This window comes from Suncus etruscus, chromosome 11, assembly GCF_024139225.1.
Source record: "Suncus etruscus isolate mSunEtr1 chromosome 11, mSunEtr1.pri.cur, whole genome shotgun sequence".
Classification (NCBI taxonomy): Eukaryota; Metazoa; Chordata; class Mammalia; order Eulipotyphla; family Soricidae; genus Suncus; species Suncus etruscus.
Window position 1 is genome coordinate 54,675,767 of NC_064858.1, and position 26,229 is coordinate 54,701,995.

Genomic DNA, 26,229 nt, shown 5'->3' on the forward strand with positions numbered 1-26,229 from the left:
ACAGAAAACTCACAGCCCCCTAAAATTAATTTTAAAAGAAAAATTTAAAAGCTTACGCATACAACTATGTCATATACAACATTTTGATTATTTTAGGACTATATATGGCACCTATACACATGCATACTGTTTTCAAAATACTGGCTATAGAAAATAGTCTTTGAGATGAAAAGCCATCTAATAAATACTTAAAGGTGGAAAAGAAAGTGGCTGAGAAGTTAAAAAGATGTATCAAAAATGGCCTAAGACAATTTTATTATTATAAAAACAAAAGACCAAATATCAAAGTCGTTTTGGCAAGGAGAGACTTAAAAAAGACTATTGAATTTATAATCTTTCTAAAGAGAGAACCCTCTCTTAGAATTTTCAGACATCTTGAAATCAAACAGAAAATGATTTCTCGGAACTCTGATGGCATGCTGAAACCTGACACATCTCTTTGAACTGTCTGTCTTCTGATTTCCTGTCTGTGTGGCTTCATCTGCGGATGGCTAGCCTTCCCTGGAGGTGAGTTTTCCGCCAAGAAAGGGAGGAACCAGAGGAGCGAATGAATACAACCACAATATGTAGAAAAACCCACAATACAACTGTGACAATGGGGAAACAACGCAGGACAAGGCCAGACATAAAGAATGAAGATGGCAACTCTGATGACCGGAACATGCCCAACAACTAATCAGTCTTTCAGATAAGGAGCTTAGAGCCGCAATATGGAAGATGTTCACAGAACTCAAAGAAAGTATAGAAGAGAACACTAATAAGAATCAAGACTATAAAGATAGAAATCAGAAAACTCCAAACTGAAATTTCAGGTCAAATAACAGGTCTGAAAAACTCAGTAGATGAATTGAAGAAAAAAAATGGATGAGCTTTCCCACAGGTTAACAGAAGCTGAAGATAGAATTGGTACACTGGAAGATGAGATGAATAATAACTCCATACAGCAGAAGAGATTGGATAAAAGACTTAAAGCAAATGGTCAAACAACGGAAAAATTACTCAAAGAATGGGAACAGATGAAAATAGAAGTCTAAGATAAGCTCAGCAGAAACAATTTAAGAATCATTGGAGTCCCAGAGATCCAGGAAGAAAATCTCCAGGAAAAATCAACGGTCAAGAACATCATTAAAGAGAAACTACCAGAGCTAAAGAATACATGAGATCAAATCCTGCATGCCTGAAGAGTACCAACTAAAAGAGACCCCAGAAAAAACACCCCAAGACACATCCTAGTCACAATGATGAATTCCACAGATAGAGAAAGAATTCTAAAAGCAGCAAGATCAAAAAGAGAAATTACATTCAAGGGAACATCTTTGAGATTTACAGCAGAACTGTCACCAGAAACACTCAAGGCCAGAGGCAGTGGTGGGACATAGTGACAAAACTCAATAAAATAAATGCTTCGCCTAGAATACTGCACCCAGAAAAACTCACTTTCAGGTTTGAAGAAAGAATACATGGCTTCACAGACAAACAACAGCTCAGAAACTTTACAGACTCAAAACCAGTCTTAAGAGAAAAACTGAAAGACCTACTTTAAGACAAAACTGACCAAAAGACACACCAAACTTCAATAGAAAGATGGCACTAAATCCCAGGAAAATTCTTTCTCTAAATGTCAATGGATTAAATGCACCAGTGAAGAGACACAGAGTGGCTAAATGGATAAAAAAAAAAAAAAACTCAATCCAACCTTCTGCTGTCTACAAAAAAACGCATCTGAATAGTCAGAACAAACATAGACTCAAAATAAAAGGCCGGAGGAAAATCATTCAAGCAAACAAAACCCATAAAAAAAGGCTGGAGTGGCAATACTAATATCAGATGATGCAAACTTTATACTCAGGAAAGTTATAAGGGACAAAGATGGACATTTTGTATTAATTAAGGGATACGTACAGCAGGAAGAAATCACTCTCCAAAACATATATGCACCAAATGAGGAGCCAGCAAAATATTTAATAAAATTGTTGACAAATCTAAAAATAATATCTATAACAACACAATAATTGTGGGAGACCTTAACACGGCATTGTCAACACTTGACAGGTCAACCAGACTGAAACCCAACAAGAATATACTAGACCTGAGAAGAGAAATGAAGAAATAGGCCTAGTGGATATATATAGGACACTCCATCCCCAGAAACCTAGATACACATTATTCTACAATGTACATGGGACATTCTCCAGGATAGACTACATGCTAGCACATAAAACATACCTCCATAATATCAAGAGGATAGAAATTTTGCAGGCTACCTTCACTGACCACAAGGCCCTGAAATTATATGTGAACTACAAAGGTACACAGAAGAAAAACTTTAATACCTGGAAGTTAAACAGCCTAACACTGAATAACCAGTGGGTCCGAGATGAAATCAAAGAGAAAATCAAAACCTTCCTGGAAACAAATGACAATAGAAACACATACTATCAGAACTAATGGAACACAGGAAATGCGGTACTGAGAGGAAAATTTGTATCTTTGCAAGCACACACCAGGAAAGAAGAAGGAGCATACCTGAATAACTTAATGATGCAGCTCATAGAATTAGAAAGTGCTCAACAAAAGGAACCAAAAATAGGGAGACAGAAGGAAATAACAGAGCTGAGAGTAGAAATCAATGAAGTGGAAACCCAAAAAACAATCTGAAATATCAACGAAAGCAGGATTTGGTTCTTTGAAAAAATAATCAAGATTGCTAGACCACTGGCAAAATTAACAACAAAAAGAAAGAGAAACTTGATAACTCGTAGTAGGAATGAAAAAGAAGAGATCACTACTGATATGGCAGAGATTCAAAGGGTAATCAGAAACTACTTTGAAAAATTCTATACCACTAAAAATGAGAACCTGGAAGAAATGGATAAATTTTTGGATTCTTATGGTCTTCCACGGTCGAATGAAGAGGATGTAGCATATCTAAACACCCCCATCATTATTGAGGAAATTAATAGAGTAATCAAATGTCTGCCCCAAAGCAAAAGCCCAGACCCAGATGGATTCACTAATGAATTCTTTCAAACCTTTCAAGAGGAACTACTACCAATCCTGGCAAGACTCTTTCATGAAATCGAAAAAACAGGAACACTTCCAACTAGCTTTTATGAAGCCAACATCACCTTGATACCTAAACCAGACAGAGATGCTATGAAAAAAGAAAATTACAGATCAATATTGCTGATGAACACAGATGCAAAGATCCTCAACAAAATCATGGCAAATAGGATTCAATGCCTCCTTAAGAAGATCATCCACTATGATCAAGTAGGTTTCATCCAGGAATGCAAGGCTGTTTAAAAATCCATAAATCTATCAACATAATACACAATATCAACAAAAATAAAAATAAAAATCACATGATCATATCAATAGATGCAGAGAAAGCATTTGATAAGGTCCAACACACATTCTTGATCAAAACTCTCAGCAAGATGGGAATGGAAGAAACATTTCTCAATATAGTTAAGGCCATCTACCACAAGCCAATGGCAAATATTATCCTCAATGAAGAAAGACTAAAAGCCTTACCTCTAAATTCTTGCACACGACAAGACTGTCCTCTCTCACCTATTCAACATAGCACTGGAAGTACTTGCTATAGCGATTCGGCAAGAAAAAGATATCAAGGGAATCCAGATAGAAAAGAAAGAAGTCAAGCTCTTGCTATTTGGAGATGACATGATACTCTTACTTAAAAAACCCTAAAGACTCTACCAAAAAGCTTCTAGAAACAATAGACTCATATAACAAGGTGGCAGGCTACAAAATTAACACACAAAAATCAATGGCCTTTCTATATACCAATAGTAATAAGGAAGAAATGGACATTAAGAAAATAACCAATTCACAATAGTGCCACACAAATGCAAATATCTTGGAATCAACTTGACTAGAAATGTGAAGGATCTATACAAAGAAAACTATAAAATTCTGCTCTAAGAAATGAGAGGACATGCTGAAATGGAAGCACATACCCTGCTCATGGATTGGCAGGATTAACATCATTAAAATGCCAGTACTCCCCAAAACATTGTACAGATTTAATGCGATCCCTCTAAGGATACCCATGACGTTTTTCAAAGAAGTGGATCAGGCACTTTTGAAATTCATTTGGAACAATAAACACCCTAGAATCATTTGGAAAAAGAATATGGGGAAATTACTTTCCCTAACTTTAAACTTTACTACAAAGCAATAGTTATCAAAACAGTATGGTATTGGAATAAAGACAGGCCCTCAGATCAGAGATATAGGTTTGAATACTCAGAGAATGTTCCCCAGACATACTACCATCTAATTTTTGATAAGGGAGCAAGAAATCCTAAATGGAGCAAAAAAAAGCCTCTTCAACAAGTGGTGTTGGCACAACTGGCTAGCCACTTGCAAAAAACTTAAACTTAGACCCCCAGTTAACATCATGTGTGAAGGTAAAATCCAAATGGATTAAAGACCTCGATATCAGACATGAAACCATAAGATATATAGAACAACACATAGGCAAAACACTCCAGGACATTGAGACTAAAGGCATCTTCAAGGAGGAAACTGCACTCTCCAAGCAAGTGCAAGCAGAGATTAACAGATGGGAATATATAAAGCTGAGAAGCTTCTGCACCTCAAAGGAAATAGCGTCCTGGATAGAAGAGCCCCCCCCACTGAGTGGGAGAAACTATTCACCCAATACCCATCAGATAAGGGGCTAATCTCCAAAATATATAAGGCACTGACAGAACTTTACAAGAAAAAACATCTAATCCTATCAAAAGATTGAGAGAAGAAATGGACAAACACTTTGACAAAGAAGAAATACAAATGGCCAAAAGACCATGCTCCACATCAGGGAGTTGCAAATCAAAACAACTATGAGGTACCACCTCACACCCCAGAGATTGGCACACATCACAAAGAATGAGAAAAGCAGTGTTGGCAGGGATATGGAGAGAAAGTAATTCTTATCTACTGCTGGTGGGAATGCTGTCTAGTTCAACTTTTATGGAAAGCGATATGGCAATTCTTCCAAAAACTGGAAATAGAGCTCCCATACGATTCAGCTATACCACTCCTAGGAATATACCCTAGGAATACAAAAATACAATACAAAAATCCCTTCCTTATACCTATATTCTTTACAGCACTATTTACCATAGCAAGACTCTGAAAACAACCAAGATACCCTTCAACAGATAAATGGCTAAAGAAGCAGTGGTACATATACATAATGAAATATTATGCAGCTGTCAGGAGAGATGAAGTCATGAAATTTTCCTATACATAGATGTACATGGAATCTATTATGCTGAGTGAAATAAGTCAGAGAGAGAGAAAGAAAGTTGCAGAATGGTCTCACTCATCTATGAGTTTTAAGAAAAATGAAAGACATTCTTGCAATAATAATTTTCAGACACAAGAGAAGGGCTGGAAGTTACAGCTCACCTCATGAAGCTCACCACGAAGTGTGATGAGTTTAGTTAGAGAAATAACTACATTTTGAACTATCCTAATAATGAGAATGTATGAGGGAAATAGAAAGCCTATCTCGAGTACAGGCGGGGGTTGGGTGAGGAGGAAGGAGATTTGGGACATTGGTGATGGGAATGTTGCACTGGTGATGGTGGCTTCTTTACATGACTGAAACCCAAACACAATCATGTATGTAATCAAGGTGTTTAAATTATATATGTATATATATAAAGAAACTGATTTCTCTTCCATAGGGAAGAATAAAGTAATTCAGCAGGCTCTTTGAGGAAAATAGATCAGGTAAAGCCCAATTAGAAAGCCTAATCACTGTAGCAGAAGAGGGATGTTTTTCTGTTGTGAAATAATTCAGAATGGACTGTCATGACATGTATATGTTCACATTTTTGTTCATATTTGGGAGCAAATGAAAATTCAGGACCCTTTGGGGAGGAGATATGTCTGACATATAGTCAAACTGAGTCAGCAGGTAGTAAGAGATTAATGAGCGCAATCAGTATCTGCACCCCAGTGAAAACTATACTACCCAATACTAACCATTTTCATTCCACATAAAAAAGTTGACGAGACTCTAAGTGGTTGTAAGAAGTTGACAAATGATATCATCAGAAAACTTTTCCTTATTCTCCTTTACCTCTCTCCCACATACACGACTTCAATATGTCATTTAAGTCTCCTACAAATAAGACAGATAGGGTTGTTAGCTTTTATTATTTAAGAGCTAAGCTGCTTTAAAAAATCCACTTTTTATATTAAAAGCAAAAAAACTTATTATTTCAAATATATCAATTTAGCTATGTATTTATTATGTTGAAATCTTATAAACACTATAAAATGAGGATCTGGCAATATTCCTAGAAAGGAATATATTCATACTGAGAGTTATTGGTCAATTGTACTCAAGAAATTAAGTGAAAAGCTTTTAAGAAGAACATTTATTTTATCAAAGCACAACTCAGAACAATCACTAAGAGCATGAGTCATAATTTTAAAGAAGTGTATTAGATCAAATTCTTTCATTTTCTTGTTAAATTAGGCTAATTAAAAGGGGGCAACTTTCCAATCACATAGCAAATTAATGCAGAATTGGAAACTGTATTCACATCAAGCTCCATTCTTATTTGAGGGTTAAATTTGTGGCTGTATTTTTTCCATAGTATACTTAGTTTACTAATAATAAGAATAAAATAAAGTTATGATGAACTGTTAAATAAGAGTTAAATGAGCATCAATTGACTTTATGATTTTAGAATTGTTAACCAAGAATGGAAGGATATATGTAAGGGAAACAGTGAATCTTCACAGAAGAAATGATGTGAGAGAGTAAGAAAAATAATGGGACAGAATGTGTTTTAAAGAAAAGTTATGTAAAATGAGGATTATAAAAATTCTATCTGTAAAAGTTGAATCATTGCATAAAAATGAACTGTGCTCAGACACCAGTAGAAGATGCACACAGACCTCAACTTGAACATGAGAAAAATTATTTTATAAGAGATTATTATAGATATTTTTAAAATCATAGTTAATTTAAAGTTTTTAAGTAGCCTAAAGTAAAAATTAAGGCAACTCAACTGCATCTATTTTCTGAAATTAATGAGGTATACCCATTTTAACACAGAACAAATAAAATTGTATACATTTTCCTTAATAGTATTCACTTGGCAAGGCTTTAAGTAAACTGACACTGATAACTATAACATTTTGTTTCACATATAAATATCTGCATATATTTATATATGTGTGTTGATGTATAAAATAGATGAATTATTTAGTCCTCTAAATTGGCATATGCTTTTTTAAATTTTATTTGTTACACCCAGTGTAGAGCTTATTCCTGGCTCTGCTCTTAGGGATCATTCCTAGCAGAGATCATGACTTATAGTCATATAGAGATATGACTTATAGAGATAATCTGGATTGTGTGTGTGAAAGGTAAATACTCTACCACTTTGGCCTCTGGCATATGATTGTTTTGTTAAACAGTTTACAGACATAAAAATTAAGTAGTATATGCTCAGTATAAAATTTCTGAAAATTTAGGAGAGCAGTAAATAAAAGTTACTGATAATCTTACTTAGTAAGTGACTAGGATACAAAGGTCACCCACAGAATCAGAGAAACTGTTCATCCAATACCCATCAGATAAGAGGCTAATATCTAAGATATACAAGGTACTGAAAGAAGTTAACAAGAAAAAAATTAACCCCATCAAAAGATGGGGAGAAAAATGAACAAATACTTTCTCAAAGAAGAAATCCAAATGTCCAAAAGGCATATGAAAAAATGCTCCACATCACTACTAATCATCAGGGAGATGCATGTCAAAACAACAAGGTACCATCTCACTCCACAGAGACTGGCACACATTACAAAAACAAACACACAAAATCCAAGAACAATCAGTGCTGGCAGAGATGTGGGGGAGAAAGGAACTCTGGTTCACTGCTGGTGGGTATCAATCTAGTCCAGCCTTTGTGGAAAACAATATGGAGATTCCTCAAAAAAAAAAAAAAAAAAAAGAAATTGAGCTCCCATATGAACCAGCTATACCACTCCTAGGAATATACCCTAGGAACACAAAAACACAATACAAAAATGCCTCTACACTTCTACATTCATCACCACACTATTTACAATAGCCAGAATCTGGAAACATCCCAGATGCCCGACAACAGATAAATGGCTAAAGAAATTGTGATACAGCTATACCATAGAATACTATGCAGCTATCAGGAAAAATGAAGTCATATAATTTTCCTATACATGGATGGACATGGAAACTATTATACTGAGTGAGACAAGTCATAGGGATAGAGATAGACACAAAATAGTCTCAGTCATCTGTGGGCTTTAAGAAATATAAAATATATTATTGTAATAATTCACAGAGACAATAGAGATGAGGGATGGAAGGACTGACCCATGAGATGTAGCTTACCACAAAAAGTGGTGAGTGCAGTTAGAGAAATAATTACATTAACAACCATCATCACAATATTAATAAGTGAGAGAATGATTGCATGAACCCCTCATATAGGCAGGGGTAGAGGAGAGTGAGATGGGGGGCAGTGGTGATGCAAAAGATGCACTGGTAAAGAGGGATGTTCTTTTATATAACTGAAACCCAACTACAAACATGGGTTTGTCTTGTTTTGGGCCACACCCAGTGATGCTCAGGGTTTACTCCTAGCTATCCACTCAGAAATTGCTCCTGGCTTGGTGAACCATATGGGATGCTGGGGGATTGAACCACAGTCCTTACCGCTATGCGCCACCTCTCCAGCCCCTAGAAACATGTTTGTATTTATGGTGCTTAAAGATATTTTTAAAGAATATTTAAAGAGAGCTAGAAGAAATCCCACTCCTAATGTATGACTAGTAAGCCAGGAGCATGGAGAAGGCAACTTCTCTTCAACTTATCTTCAAGTGATATAGGAGAACTTAGAAAGGACTACAGCTCTATCATAACATAAACAAGTCCTTTAAAGTACATTAAGGACTTGATTGAAAGTACCAAAATTATAAATTCAGAAAGGAAAAGAGGCATCAAAACACATTCTAATATTAACTTCACTGGTGTCTTTGAAAACTTGACTCCAGTCATTAGGAAGAAAAGCAAAAATAAACAACTGGAATGTGTTTGTTTTTAAATGACCATATGGAATTAGGGTGTTAAATACATTTTAGCATCTATTGTGCTAAGCATATAATCATTTGATTGAGTAAACACTATCTCTTGATAAGGTCTAGTTAACTCAAGCTTGCCTAATGATGACTATTAGATTTCTATAGTGCTGTCCTATCATTAAGAGATTTATTAGCGCTTTCCTGGGGCTGCTGGCTCGGGCAACCATCCACCCTCATCTGGGGTTGCCTCCAGAAGGGTCAGCCACAACTCCTTCAGGGTCGTGTTTATGCCACCCATGCTTGTGGCTACTGTACCGCCTTCTGTTTCTCTTCCAGGCAGTCACCTGTCACCCCTCTACCTGGATGGCCATGTGTTTGCAAGTCAATTCCAACTGGTACCCCCCCACGATACTTCAGCAACTGAGCTACCAACAGGCTGCGTAGCAGATTCCCATCTCCCTGCATGTCGCTGCTGGCAGGCACAAGCCCAACTGGGCCTGAGGAGTGGGCTCTTTGTCTCCTAGTCACATAAATCTTCAGCTCCTTACAGCTCTTTTGGTCCCAGGTGTACATGCACCCCAGCCTGTCACTACTTAGCACCATGGCACCAAGATCCTCTTGGGGATACAATCTTGAAACATCCCTAATCGGCATTCTCGGAGATGGTGAAGCAACAGTCGGTTTCGCCTTACCAGCCCTTGAGCAGGAACCAAGCCCTGGTATATCAGGGCCAGTTTGGCTAGACTGCGGGGCTGGGTGCCTCCCAGATGTTGGACTTCCAGCTCCAACAGCAGCTGACCATGCCCATGCCAGGCTCCCAGCTGCCTTTGCCTCATTATGGCTCCAGCCAGCAGCCCCTGATCCTGCCATAGTCCATCCAGCTCTACCACAAGGGTAGAGCCTATCTATCAGGCCTCCCGAAGAATCCTGCCGCCTGGCTCCCAGCATTCAGTCCTGAACACCAACAGAAAGTTCTCCCAGATGGAGATGAAGGACTTCTCTTTTGCTGATAGTAAACAGAATGTTCCTCCAGGAAGCTCGGATCCCTCACCACAGGCCTACAGGCCTAGCTCTGTTAGCCCTAGTGGGGAGCCCTCTGGACCAGCAGTTAACATGGATTCTGTGCAGGCACCCTATGGTCAACAGATAAAGCCCAGAGTGGACAAGAAGCACAGTCTGGGAGCCGTGAAACTGCCTGAGCCGCCATCTGCTGCCTCCCAGATGAAGGGAACCTGCACCATCAAGCCTGAGGCGGTAAAGGTGGGAGAGAGTAAGGCCTGAGGAGCATCCCTGTCCAAGGCCCGCCGAGCCCACTCCGTCCACCCCCGAGCACTCACTATCCAGCAAGCTTGCTCCGTGGACCCAAGACTTTGACCTGCTTGCTTCAACACCAAACACACACCGATCAGTCTGCCCTCTCCTCCAGCGTGACTGGGTCGTGCAGCTCAGATCTGGGACAGAGCAGTGGCTGCATCTATAGCTTCCTGCCTGCTTGCCCACCAGACCCGGGCATGGTGCCCATGTGGTGTGAGGCTTTTTGTTTGAAAAATCTGCTAAGGATTTTACCAAGGAAAAAGGAAAGGAAAATACAAGTTGTTTGTGAATAACTGAACTTTTTGTATGTTTCCCTTCAACCTCTCCGACTGTCAGTCCATCCCTCTAAGTCCTTTCCTCAGCTCTACAGCTGTGATCCCTCCAGAGCTGACGTACCACGCCGAGGACAGAGCTGGGACCCTGGTGGGCTTCCAGCCTGAGTTTGGCCAATGTGATGACGCCACCATCAAGTCTGTCCTGGATGCTCCTGAGGCCCTGGCTAGCACCGGGAGGCTGCCAGGCATCTCTGCTTTGAAGCCGTTGAGCCCCTCCCTCTCCTTCCTTCTCCCTGGCCTGTCCTTCTACCTCTTAAACAGCCCATCACTAGGAACTGGGGTCCCTTTGCATTCACAGGCTGATAGGGTGTCTTCTGCCTTTCCTCCCCAGTCTCCAGCCCCCGTCCAGGCTGCCAGCTTGTTGGGAGCAAGAGGCCTGGGTAACCACTCAGCATCCCCTCTCGTCCCCTCTCAGGGTAGTGGTGAGTTCAGGTCAGTCTGGGGCTCTTATGTATTTTACATTGGGACCATCTCCAGGCTGTGGCTGTGACTGCCTTTTCTCGAGTGCCAGACATTCTAAGGGAGGCACCAGCGTCCCTGGCACAGGAGGAAGCAGCCTCCTGTTGTCCTGTAAAGAGGCTTCATTCCCCCATTCTTTCCACTCATTGTTCTGAGGTTCCTTCTGCGTGCTCCCACCTTGTCCCTCCTCACCCCCCCCCGCCCCCCACATCTTGGAACACATTCTGTCCTGTGGGAGAGGATCCGCTAGCTAGTGAACCAACTGGATCATACTGGGTGTTGTCAGCAACCTCAGACTCTCTTCAGATGGGCCCGAACAGAAATTTCTTTCTGGGATCCAGGAGAGGACAGTCCCCTTCTCTAGTCCACTCCCCTGTATCTTTTTCCTCTCCCTCCCAATAAAAACAAAAAGCACTAGAAAAAAAAAAGACATTTATTAGATTTAAACTATCTGAAAAAGTCACTCACAGTAGTGTTATATAAGATAATAACAAAAGTAAATCCTCTCTTAATGTAGACAAAATAGTGTGCTTGTGTACTAAAGTATATTCCTGTCCACCTTTCTCATTTGGTTCTATTAAAAATATGCAAAAAAATCAAAATAAATTATGCAGTTTTCAAAACATTCACAGTGAGGCTATGTTCATTTTATCAATTCACAGGAAAAAAGAATGTTACTGGAGGCAAGGTAAATTCTTCTTCTGAAAAGAAATGAAACTCGGGTAATTATTAGCATTTAGATGTTCACCTTGGGGAAGTAGGAAATAGTCAGAGCTGTGAATCATTTAAATATGACCATGAGGGCTGCCTTTTGGGAAGGTTTTGGAATAGTAGGGCTTTGCTAAGAGCAACTGACCTCCTCAGATGGATCCCCTTCATATACATGAGCATGGTTTGAGCTAAAGAGAAGTTACACACATTGTTCTGTGCCAGTAGACTATTTCATTGAAAAGTTTAGATTTCAAGAAGGAAAAAACCTGTTTAAAGCAATTGACTTTGATAGTTATCTTTGTTGATCTTTTCTTCATCTATAAAATGGTTGTAAGTACTCTAGTGAGTTATTCTGAGATTTCAAAGCAAATATGTTCATAGACATAATGTCCAAAATATCTGTCAGTAAGAATTAAATGCATTTTGTTTTCTTCTGTCTTTTCCTAATAAGGCAACTATGGGAAAATGTCAACATCCCTCTTAAAGTGTTCAACCATCAGCAACCTCAGCAGGAGGAACATTATCAGCTGCATTGGTGACCAAATACCTGCTAAAGTAGATTCAGAGCAATAGCAGCAAATTTAAGAGGTCTGGGGATGTCTGTGTAACCCTAGTTACCAGAAAGAACCCCACTTTAGGAAAGGTCTAGGAGCTCTTTTCCTTAAGACAAGGAAAATAAAATTAGGTCAAAAAGATAGAGACATTGACTTAGAGAGTCTGTAGTTTGTTTTGTTTTGTTTTGGGGTCACACATAGCAAATTTTCACTCTGGTTCTGAACTTAGGGTTTTCCCGGCAGTGTTCAGGAGACCACATAGGATGTTGGGATCAAACCCAGATCAACTACATGTAAGGCCAGTGCTCTACTCACTGTACTATCTCTCTAGCCCCTTTGACTTTCTAGTTGTTTTTTGTTGTTGTTTTGTTTTTGGGTCATAACCAGTGATGTTCAGAGGCTACTCCTGCCTATGTGCTCAGAAATTGCTCCTGGCTCGGAGAACCATATGGGACACCAGGATCAAACCGAGGTCCATCCTGGTCAGCCACATGCACGGCAAACACCCTTTTATTGTGCTATCACTCCAGCCCCAGAGTATCTAAATTTTTAAAACTCTCTGTAGCTCTATTAATGTCTAAACTGTAATATGCCCATTAAATTTTCCAGAAAGAACAAAAGTTAAAAAAAAATAAAGGATTTGTGGAATTGACTTTAAATACTGATTTCAGAGCTATGTATATTCTAGCAAGTTACTTAAGAATTATGCTATATTTATCTAGCATATGCTATAAATAAGTTCTTTAAAAATTCAATTACAACTTTTATTTATAATTAAAATTTAGATGGATTTCTTATATTGGCAAAAGCAAAATTTAAAAGCTAGCATATTTCTTTTGAATATAAAATTTAAAATAAAATTTTTAAAATGCCAGTTTAAAAATATACTTTTTAACTAAATACTAAAAATAATCTATTTGTATAGTTGGGATCAATTTAATGAAGTCTATTTAATTAAAGTAGTATGAGATTACTAGAGCCATTGATATTTAGGAGTGTTTATAAGATTATGTACCATACCTATATTGTAAAGACTGGACTCATGAATATTCTGCATATTTGCTGTTGTGAGTGATATGCAGGTCCTGTTGAGCCAATTAGTGACTCTAGTGTAGCTGAAGTAGCTCCTAATGATTAAGGTATATCTCATAACTTGAAAGCACTTCTTTTTGATACAAAGATAGTTGTAAAGAGATAAAACTTCAGAAGTTGGAGTCCACTACATAGGGCTCTTGCCTTTCATTGAACCTTTCAGGTTCAATCTTCAGCATCTCATATGGTCCTCTCATCACTGCCAAGAGTGATCCCTGAGCACAAAGACAGGAGTAAGCCCTGAACATTGTCTAGTGTGGCTCCAAAACATAAATGAAACAACACAAAAATAAAACTTCAAGAACAACTGCATAAAAGCAATATAGAATAAAAGTAGTTCTATCTTAACTACACTTCCACTGGAAAAAAAGATAAATAAGATTTTACAAATATTATATATTATATTCTTATATTATACCTTTGAATTACAGGAATAATTTATACATTCTTGAAGAAGACAAGAGAATACTTTTATTGATTGCTGGATGTGACCTAGAATATAATCGTTTAAGTGCATAATTTAATCTGCAGCAGTTTTATGAAATAATTGTTAAAAAGCTGGAATTATAAAAAAGGAAGTTGACATCAAAGAGGTCAATGAATTGCAAAGTAGTAATTTGAAGCCAAATCTACCTAACTTCAAACACTTGTTTTCTTAAAAAGTTTCTGATGTGTGAATGATTGATACATATGTGCTTTTATTGTTGAAGGTTAGAGATAGGAAGGCCCTGTTAATGAATGCTGGGAAAAATAATGTGGAACCTAAATTAGCCCAAGACATGAAGGCCTTTCAGACAAAAGATCCACCTCAGGAGCCATAAAATATTTGTGAGGTAGAATTTCAGTCTTGGATAGACCCAGCATAGATGGACCTCATGTGAACTAAGATTGCAATAAGAGCTCAAAAAGGGGCCATCAGTTCTATGCTTTTCCTCAGGAAAAACTCTATTAACTCAGCTAACATTTTCCTCCCATTATTATCACTGCATATCTCTATTTTTGAGTAAAGAAAAAAAGGCTTATTAGACTTCATAAAATTTAATTACATTGCAAACTATATATTCTAGATATTTTCCTTTCTTTTATAGGCTACCATGAAGTTTTATGCTCTCTTTTAATAACTACTTATCTCTGTACCAATTGGCTGTAGTTCTTGTTACTGATTGTATTATAATTGACACACCCCAACAATTCCAGGGAATATAACAAAGTTTCATGAAGACTATGAAATCATCAGCCATCATGAGTTTTTTTTTAAATAAAGGTCATATTAAAAACAACAAGGGAATATATATGTTAAGTTTTGTATACCCATAGTGTCTCACTCATCAAGCCAAAGGAGGAAAATTGAATGTATATCACATGTATCAAAGAATACATGCATGCCATTGCGTATATCTATAGTGATCTTTTATCTATTTCATCATTTTAGTGTTGGGAAGACCAAGTTGCTTGTTTAAGATCAAGCATCTAGCAAAGAGCATAGCAGAAATTTAACTCATGTCTGTCTTTCCACAGTACACCCAGTACCCTGTATAGTATTTTATACTATTTGAGAAATGTCATATTTCCTGGGGTTGTTTATTACCTCTCTAGTTCTAGCTAGTCTCAAGAGAGAAAAGACTCCAGCTCACAAAAGCTGTAATTTACAAGGAGCATAATGGCCAATTGGAATGCTTCATCTATGGTCAATCACTCAGTGCATAATTAGCATGTAATTAAGAGGTGAAAATTAAGACACATGCAGAACCAGTCTTTGTTAGAAGTAATAATGCTTTGGGAATTGAGTCTCCACATCCCTTTTCATTGCTGGTGTAGAAAAATAGTAAACATAGGCAGTGGGTCTGATGGTGATCTCGAAAAAGAGGAAGAAGTATAAAATAAAAAATAAGATGCAAATATTTGTTTGTTTGCTTAAAGGTGGCTTTTCAACAATGGGCTTATTTCTTTTATAAATGATATATCTGATAGTTTATGATTCTATGCTATTTGGACCTGAAGACGTTTGGAAGTATAGTCTAAACAAATCTTGGAGTTGACAGGGAATTTACTTTGGGAGGGTGTGCCACTGGTGGTACTCATGAAAACATTCAAGCCCTTTGAGCTGTCTACTTGACTTCCAAGAATTTACTTTTAGTTAGAAAATGTTATCTTCACATCAATCAAAACTATATTTCTGCACTTTTTTTTGAAGTTTCTCTATAAGCACGCCTGAAAGAACCATGAGACAATATATACCCAAGGCTAGTTCTTTGGATACTAAAAAAGCTTTTATAGTTTCTCACCTATACATGCTCCCAGAAAACTAATATGCTAGTATTACTAAACACATGCACGCATATTTATCCTGTTTTTACATAGCTTTTCAGCTTTAAAAGCCTAAAATGTGTGTACTTTAGAGAAGATATTTAAGCTTTGTTTTTTCCTTAATTCATATTTAGTTGAAATGTGCCTAGTTATATTTAAAAAAATGTGTTTCACTTATCCCAGTATGGGAGAATTGAGTGAAAATGCTCCTACCTGGGAGTTTATTTAGACTTTTTTATTTCATTCAGGGATTGTAACCCCAGATTGCAAATTCACTCTTCATCCACCCAGGCAAGTCCAATAAAACAGAGCTATTTTTCCTCTCTCCTAAACTTCAGAGACAGTTTGTGTGTTACAGAAAAGTACATGATAAATAGTGAAAGGATCACAAAGTTTTATAACTCTTGATGATATATTATTTTGTTTTTGTTGCTACTATTGTTTTGGTGTGTGTATTTGGGAGGAAGGTGGCACTACACCTGGCTGTACTTATTAGGGATTACTCCTGGCTCTGTATTCAGGAATCACTCTTGGTGGTGCTCTGGAGGCTTACCAAATGGGGTGCTGGGGATCTTATGTGAGTCTGCTTGCATGAAAGTCAAATGACTTACCCTCTGTACTATCTCAACGACCCTCTTTATAATATACTTTGATTTTCTCAATGGCCTTAATCTTATCTCTACAGAATTTTCCACTCACCTTTCTAACTTGAAAAAAACTATAATAAAATTGTTTAGAAATATATCAATTCTAGCCAGTTTGGAAACACATTCTTTTATTGTAATGTACAGGAGAGTTTCCTTACTTGTCTCACCATTCATTTCCTGAAGTTCACTGTTAATTCCAACATCTATGGAGTTCATTATTTTATCAATCTGTGAGGAAAAAGAAACATATACATAAATCATAGCATTCACTTTTACAATGCATTTTAAAGTAACTTTTAAATGCCAAAAGCATTTTCTTGACAATCCCTACTACTAAAATCCCACAATTAAGATGTTACCCAAGATTTCTTAAGGAGAAAATTCATCCTTTTAAATAACTAGAAAATATGTGCTTCACTTTCTTAAATTTCCAAAATTATTTTTCTTTGTCTTTTTCAAAAACACTGGCCTTACAAAATCATCAAACTAAAAAATTGTGTATTTTTAGCCTTAAAAATATTGAAATGTCAGAGAAATAGTATAGAGTTTAAGGCCTTGCATACTGCCAATCTCAGTTCCATCCCTGTTACTGCATAAGGTTCCTTGAACACTCTCAGAATTGTTTCATAAGCACAAAGCCAGGAGGTATTCCTTAGCACTGCTGGATGTGACTTTAGAACTAAAAACAAGGAAAAAAAGTGAGAGAAAGGGTAGGACTGAGGATGAGGTCACATATGCATATCTCTTCTCTGGAACTCTTTCTTCCCTAAAAGAGCAGACAGCTCCACAGATTAATGAAAGGGAAAATTTCAGCTTATTTGCAAAGTTATTGGAACAAATCTATACCAAATTGACCAACCACAAGTTCATTTGTGCCATAGAATGACAAGAATGAGACATAGAAAAATTAATAAGACAAATAAATTTACTAAGATAATATTATATTATAATATTAATAAGTAAAATGATAAGAGAGATAAACTAAGTTTTAGTTAATTCCATTTTACTCCAAAAAGGATTTCAATGTTAATCAAAGAACTGATAAATATAAGAAATGGATGGATGCTAATAAGTTACTAGTCTACAAGCACAAAACCTTTGGGAAAATATGACTGTAAAGTTTAATCATTTTTTTTTCATTCCATTTCTCCTCATCCTAGCAATATGTATAAAAGTGCTTTCAACAAGGACAATGAGTATTACTGAAATGTTTCATTTTGTTCATATTGCAACATATACAGAGAAATCTAATGATTTTCCCAAGTAGTTCAATTCAGAATGTCAATATCAACAATTCTTAGAAAACTATAGTGACCTATCAGGCTTCAAACCTAATTTAATTGGCATAGCTTTTTGAGAAACTTTAAAATACTACATACTTAAATAAAATGTCAAAAAAGCATGTAGTCTATTCTTTGGGTAAATTGAAGAAAAAGGCAAGAAATTTTAGTATTTTATAATGTAGTATTTCTAAGAATTGAAGGATATCAATTTAAACCTTAAAAGGGTACTTTTTGAGTAGTTCTATAATATTAAATTCTTTGTCTTTAAATAGAACTTGAGGGCCGGGAAGGTGGCGCTAGAGGTAAGGTGTCTGCCTTACAAGCGCTAGCCAAGGAACGGACCGCGGTTCGATCCCCCAGCGTCCCATATGGTCCCCCCAAGCCAGGGGCGATTTCTGAGCACATAGCCAGGAGTAACCCCTGAGCGTCAAACGGGTGTGGCCCAAAAACCAAAATAAATAAATAAATAAATAAATAAATAGAACTTGAATTGATAATATTTGACCCCACACAATTCCCCCACTCTAATATCTAGTTGTAAAAGGGAAATAGAGTAATTTGTGTTTACTGTATAGTTCTTAGTATAAAGCTAGTGCTTACCACTTACCATTAACGTTGCAATTATAAAGAACTCCTAAAAACATAAGCTAGCCTATAAATGGAAAATGCTGTAACAGAATTTAGGAAGAAGCAAAATGACACAAAGCAGGAAAATTTTTTTTCTTAATTTGTCAGCTGCAGTGCTGATAGGACATAATGTAAACATTCTCTTGAACCTCAGAGCTAGCTATTACTTCTGCTTGATATCAATTTCTATGGAAACAATAGATTTTCCTCCATGAATGGAACTGTGTTTACTTTGTACCCACTGAGAGATTATCATGTATCACCCCTGGAACCTTTCCTTTCCAGTTGGAGCTGTATATAGGTTATTGTTGTTTTTTGTTTTTGTTTGTCTGTAAGAGACTTAAAAAGTTGAAAAATTTTTCCCCAATACTTCCTACATCAAAGCTTTATATAATGAGTAAGAAGATAAGTTTACCTCTTCCCACTCAGAAGTGAAAGATGGTGTTCTTTCAGAATTCCCTTTAGAACTGTATTCCACAGTTGAAGATTCACTCCAGTTAACTCTTGATGCTTTCTCACTTGAAGGGTAGGCAATGAGATCAGAATCTGATTTGGAGACATTTTTGGATAAATGCATGTCAATTAGGGCTTTTGGTAGCGACCTTATTCTTCCAAGGGTACAGGCTCTCTCCACAAATACCCCCGTGTTCATCATCCATTGGTCCCCATCATGGGACCCACTCCTACTTGTTCTGGAGCCAATAAAGGTATGGTTTTCAAGCTGGTTGCTTTTTTTGTGAAAAATTGTTCTACTGACAACTTTGGGTTTAATTTTCTTTACTAAAGGTTCTGAATTATTTTCTACTGGAGATTGCTTGAAAGGTAAAGGACTATTAGCCAAGATAATTTTTTCTTGTCCCTCTCCATGTTCTTCTTTTCCATAGAGATGAAATGGGTTTTCAGGGAATTCACAAGCTGGAGAAGATCCATGCAGAAGGCCTGCAAATTGCCCTGGATCATATTCACTGGGCAGATCATTGTCCTCTCGTTGAGAAATGTCATCTGCAAAAGACACGAAAGACATCAGAAAACTAATACAAAGGAGTCATGACTGACACAATAGCAGCACCTTGTTCAATGAGTGTGCAGTATTCAGACCTTTGATTTATTACTACACAGAAATATTCTTATTTTACAAAATCCCACAGCCCTACATGCATTCATAAAGTGAATATGAGAGTATTGAGTTATTTTATTTTCCAATTTTTTATTCCTATAACATATATCTTAGAGTGAAAACAAATTGAAATTTCTAAAAGTAAGACATTCATGACCAAATCTTTGTAATAAATAAATCATTGTGTTCTAGTGCATCAGGCACATATATCAAGACAATACATAATGACAACCCTCTACTCTCTTACCAGAAAATATATTTGAAAAGAAATATAATCACTCATTTAAGATGAATAATTTTGACAATCTTGCTTTAAATATAACATAACTCCCACCTATTATAAATTTAAACAAAAAGAACTTGCTCAGACTTAATATAGGAAAATTAGACAATCCATAAGATCCTAAAAAGGGATACGCTTCTATAAGAAACTAATGTTGATCTATTAACACAAAGCTCTATTTTCCTTTATTCTTTGAAATCGCATTAATCTTTCATTGCCAGATCTTTAAAGATATAAAGCAAAAAAGAGGAGAAAAATGACAATAATTTTATTGCTTCTTTATTTTTTTCAAAGATAAATCTAATTTTGTCCAAGATGTAAAATATACCATAATTTGTTAGCACTTACTTATCTTGTAAAATGCACTGTAAAATAACTGGCAAAATAATTTCAGCAAAGTAACTAAGTGAACTTTTTTGGCTAGTCATTTTAATTTGTCCAAAATCAAAATTTGCCAAAATCAGAAACTGAATGACACAATAAGCTCATTCTTGTGAAAAAGTCAAATAGAGTCATTAAGGTACACTTGTTGAATGGATTTTACAGATGATAATTTTTAACATGATACGTAAGCATTAAAGGTTTATAAACTAACATTGAATAGATACATGCTAGTAACTAGGCACAAATTAAGAGTTATATTATAGATATAATTTATAATGATTTAATAAATAATAAATATATCATAATCATAATCATGTGAAATTATTAATGAGTCATGTTTTGATGGCTATGTGGCTAAAATATAAAATTAATATTTTGAAACACATTGAGAACTACCTGAAAAATTTGAGGACAATTAAATTATTATTTTTTTTAAGTGATTAGCTTTATTGAGATCTAACATAGCTTTTTTTGTATTACCAGTCATCAGAAAAAGAGGAACTGGCCTAAACAGCCGAGTGTTCACAGAAGTACATGATGGATTTTATCTGTTATCTGGGCAACTGGATTTTGAGGTTCCATATCTTGGAAGATGCTTTTCCCACTACTGGCCAGTTGTGCTTGTCTTCCTTCAAAGTTGGAAAGTACCAAGGGAGCACAAGTGGCAACAGAAAACTGTGGGTCCCTGGGAGAAGGAAGCAGATGGCATGAATCCAATTTTGACCTAAGTCACAGTGGACTCAGGGTTTGGAGGTAGACTTGGAAGGGACAAAAAAGAAGCAAAGTCTCTTTGTGGCCTATAATCTATGTTTTGATCATTTGCTGAGAAGTTTATAGCATCTTTTCAAGTATGGGGAAGTGAACATGAGTCAGTCCAGTCAGAGAAGTAAGTCTAAGATGTGGAGCAAGTTTCTTCACAGTTGCTGAAGTTACAAGAACTCAGTTGAATAGATGATGATAAAGTTCTACCTTTTTTGTGAGTTTTGCTAGTGGTTTATCAATCTTGTTTATTCTTTCAAACCAACTTTTACTTTCTTTTTTTAACTTGAAGATTTTTTTTAATTTAACCAACTTTATTACATACATGATTGTATTTGGGTTTCAGTCATGTAAAGAACACCACCCATAACCAGTGCAACATTCCCATCACCAATGTTCCAAATCTCCCTACTCCCCACCCAACCCCCGCTTGTACTCTAGGCAGGCTTTCTATTTCCCTCGTACATTCTCATTATTAGGATGGTTCAAAACGTAGTTATTTCTCTAACTAAGTAAACTCTTTTCATATATGACTTCTTAAACTTCTTTCATTGATGACTTTTTCTGTGTTCTAAAAGCATCTTCTTTCTGCTTGTTACAGAGAAATCAATACTAAGAAATAATAAAGTCCAGCACTTCAAATTTTTTCTTTTTTTCTTTTAGGCTAATTGGTGCTCCCATGCAAAACATAGCAAATTGATTTAAGATGACAGTAATGGAGAAATAATATAGGGGAAAGAAAGAATTCTATTTATTTATTTATTTTATGTGTGTTTCATACCCAGTGATGCTCGGGGATTACTTCTGACTCTGCACTCAGAAATTACTTTGGAGTAATTCCTGAATGTAGCACTATATGTGAGGCTGGGGACCAAATCCTGGTTAGCTGTGTGCAAGGCAAATGCCCTATCCTCTGTACCAGTCCCATTAAAAAGGAGGAATTCTAATACAAGAATGTTCAAGTTTTTTCTTTGATGTTTTCTGAAGATTATTGACTTCTACTTATTGATTTGAAAATAGATGTATTATGAAAAGAATATTCTGTAAATCTCAGAGATTTCAGATCTTGTTTAATGAGATAGCTCAAAATAAAATACTATTCAAAATTTACTGTGAGATTATTACTAGCTTACTAGTTCCTCTGTAGTTTGATCAAAATATTTATAATCACTAATTTCAAATGATATGAGTCCTCTCATCACAATCTCTTCCCTAACTAAAAATAATTTATTGGATGGTAAATTAGAATGTTCAATAATAGGTTCTAGGCATCATGAGAGTTGGTAACATTTTTGTTGGGAGTTGTAAAATGGCAAAGATGTAAAATGGTAAGATAAACTCAAAAGAAAAGAAGTTAACATGAAACTTTATAAATGACCTGTTAGGACTGATGACAGTTATGGTCCAATCTACAATAGTTCCCTGTAGCCACACACCTACACCTGCATCCATTACTTCCATAGGACTTAGGAGGCGGTCTGTATCTTGGTTTGGTTAAAGGTACAATGGTAAGCATAATATCCGCAGAGACTCAAAAGGCACTTGTACATTGGGGTTTATTCCCTTGCTATTCTTAAAAATTTGCAGACCTGCTAGTGATGAAGTGACACATTACACAGTAGTTTCAAGCTTTAGCTTGTATTACTTTTCATGTATACTGAAGTTAATAGATCAGTAAACACCTGCAATTGAAAAGATAGGATTGCTATACTCAGAAATTCCAGGAGGGAGTATGTCATACCTCAGACTGAGGAAAGGACAGGGTTGGTCAGTAGGTAGAACAGAGGGAAGATGGACAAGAGATTTTATTACTTTTTCCTGTGGGAAGTAATGGTAGCAACAAGGTAAGCAGGTTTAGAATTGGCTAGTCTGACTCATTTCTGCAAACTCTGGTATGTAAAAATTTATTACTTGTCCTGTATAATGAAGGCAAATGGCCAGTGACCAAAATTTAAGAGCTTATTTTAAAAATAATAACAACCACAAAAACCCAACAACCTAGATTTCTTTATTTGCATATGAAATATATGCTAGAAAGCAGTCTCTCCAAGAGCTGTCTCTCCCCAAAAAGTTCAGATCTCCAGGGTCTGTTATGTCTAAAGATATCAAAGTAACAACCATAACAAACAAACAAATTGAAATATTTTGTTAATACACCAACTACTTTAGTCACTACAGACTATAGCCAGTCAACTATAAGATATGCCCCTAAGCTTTCTAGGGCTAATCACATGCAGGTCATATATCAGTTGACCACAGGAGTTAAGAGCAAGTTCAGCCAAGCTGAGCTTAAATAAAGGGGAAGAAAAGCACCATCATAAGCGCAAATTACATGGCTGTATTTTTAATCCATTAAATCCTGAGATGATATAGTTAATTAGCTAGTTTTCCAAGATTTAAATAATTAATAGTCCAATATAAATTTGGCAATATTTGCATTTTCTTATCTATAAGTGATGTTAGTAATAGTGAATATACTGTACAGTGATATAATAGTGCATATAACTATTATATTTATAATAATAAGATTATATAATTATAATTTCATTATATATACTGGAAGTCAAAATAAAATAGAAGTAAAACTTAATAATTCTAAGATGTAGAACATATTAATACATTTCTAGTTATAACAAGAAATTTTAGAAGATACCATTTTTATTAAAATATGTAGATCTAACTCATTGATTGTATGTCACTGTTACTTTGAAATGGTAACCATTTACTTCTTGCTTTAACATGCATATTTTTATAAGTATAGTTTGGAGTGAATTTTTGCATTTTATTACAATTTCTTTAGAAAAAATAAAAAATATATAGATAAAACTGTTTTCACAACTTATCTCAATTTCACACTTCACTTTTGGAAAGTGAGTTATTTCATGCCAAAGTACAGAACAAAATGCATTTGAATTCTAATCTGATAGTTATTCAAAATATCATTAACATTTCAAAGAAATGTCAGAATAAATACCAATAGTCAGCAGTTAAATCCTTTCTTTATCCATCATTGTCCTTAATATTATCACCCCAATAAATTTCCAAATTACAATAAAACTCAACATTCATATTAAGATAGGAACAAATCACAGGTGCAAGGAAATGGACACACTGATGTGATGTTAGAATGTTTTATACATAGGGTCCTATTATTATCAGTCCTGTGTGTCATGATGCTTAACAAGAATTTAAAAAACAATTAAATATTTAAGAAAACAAATGACTTTTACCTTCTATTAAAGTGTGTTCATTTTCAGAGATGCCAGTGTTGATATTAGTATTATGAGTTAGACTCTAACTTCATTTATTAAGTATTTCTAAAATGCTTCTGTGCCCCAGACACATATACCTAATACTGGGGAAGCATTTATTCTCTGAGTGCTTACATTCCATTGAAGGAGACAATATGAAGCAAGTAAAAAAGTACAATTTCTGATAAAATTTCTATGAAGAAAAAATGAAAAGTGATAAGATAGAAATGATTTCAAACAGGGAAAAATAGTCAATTCTTTGTAGAGTATTATGAAGGGAGCTGTTTTTTGGGGGGTTAGCTGGGGGCACATCTACCTGTTCTCAAGGACTATTCCCAATCAGTTCCCATTCGTAAAGTGGGGATGATAAGCCATTGAGTTCTTTCTCAAGCCCCAGAAGATACGGTATACAAAAAGATGTATGTCACAAAGTGGTGAAAAGGTGATGTAAGTGACGTGTGTGAATGACAGAAAGACAGATAGACAATCAGAGAGACAGACAGACATTCAGTCTCAATCTAAAGGCATTAAGGGAACCAGTTTTCATCTGAAGGCTTGCACAATGGCTTGTGTTCCAATAGTAAGTGTGAGACCCAAGAAGAATCAGTTATGCTCTCTCATACCACTGGTAAGGACAAAAGCTAATTCCTAGCTCAAAGATCCTTAGAAAATACCTCTCCTCTCCAGATGAGAATCAACCATTTTAGTCTTTTTCCGAACTTCAGCTGATTTGATAAAGTCCTCCTACATTAGAGAGGTCAATTGGTTGAACTAATTTCTTCCTAAAATGTCCTCACAAAATATCTCTCTACAATATTTGACCAAATATCTGAAAACATGGTTTCCCACACCATCACCAGGAACATAAATTCTTCCAAGGAAGGCCCCACTACCGCCGTGGCACTGACTTACTTCAAAGACAGTTCTTATATCTCCCTGACAACTGGGAAACAGCAATAGTCTGCTTTTAGGGCAGGATTCTCTTCAATGTTAACTGATGGAGAGACGGAACTAGAAGACACAACGCACTACCCTGTCTTAAACACAGGACCTGTACAGAAACCAGATCTATAACTACAGAAAACTGATAGCAACAACCATGAAACGGAAGAGCTGACCATAAAGAGAGAATGACGAAGAGGTTGGACAACCGAGGATGCTTGGAACCTTGAGCTGGTCTTATACCAAAAATACTTCGAGGGTAAGGTCTGTTTTTAGGCCAAAAGTCTTTCCAATTTCTTCCATGTTTTGCTGTGCCTCCGCATACGACAACTCTCACACACACACACACACACACACACACACACACACACACACACATACACACACACACTCATCCTTGTTTTTTCTTTATTTTAGTGTATCTCCCAACTCTATAGAAAAAAAAGCATACTAAAAAAAAAGCGTACTAAACCTTCAGCTATTGTATTAACGACTTTATTGATGATACAACAATTTTCACAAATATAACTGCTAATGAACTCTCCCCTTCTTTTTTCACTTTTTTTTATCTTTATATTTCTTAATAACTTTGCTTTCTGTCAGCCTGAAACAAATGTATTATGATTAGTTATATAAACTATGTGATACATTTTGTTTAAGTAAGTTAAAAATAATTTAAGTGATGTTCTAAGATTAAATCAACTTTTACATCATGCTTTCCAATAAAATAATGTTGTAAGTGGCAAAAATAAAAGAATGACCAGCTCTCTCATGTACAATTTTTGACTACTTATATTTTAGGTTATTTTTGAAAGTTTAATAATTTACTTAATACAAATAATTTTATAATGGTGGAGGGTCAGTAGTGCTCAGGGCTACCCCAGGTTCTGTGTTCAGGGGTCAGTTCTGGTGCTGCTTAGAAGATTAGAAATAGGGCCCGGAGAGATAGCACAGCGGCGTTTGCCTTGCAAGCAGCCGATCCAGGACCAAAGGTGGTTGGTTCGAATCCCGGTGTCCCATATGGTCCTCCGTGCCTGCCAGGAGCTA

General features: G+C 36.2%; 1 protein-coding gene across 1 annotated transcript in view; it reads right to left on the reverse strand.

The window, feature by feature from the left end:
* The window catches only part of ANKS1B (ankyrin repeat and sterile alpha motif domain containing 1B), a 1,587,094-nt gene that overhangs the window by 679,229 nt on the left and 881,636 nt on the right, over nt 1–26,229 (reverse strand). Inside the window, 2 exon segments of the mRNA XM_049782864.1 lie at nt 16,695–16,764; nt 18,862–19,448. Coding sequence (XP_049638821.1) covers nt 16,695–16,764; nt 18,862–19,448 — 657 coding nt within the window.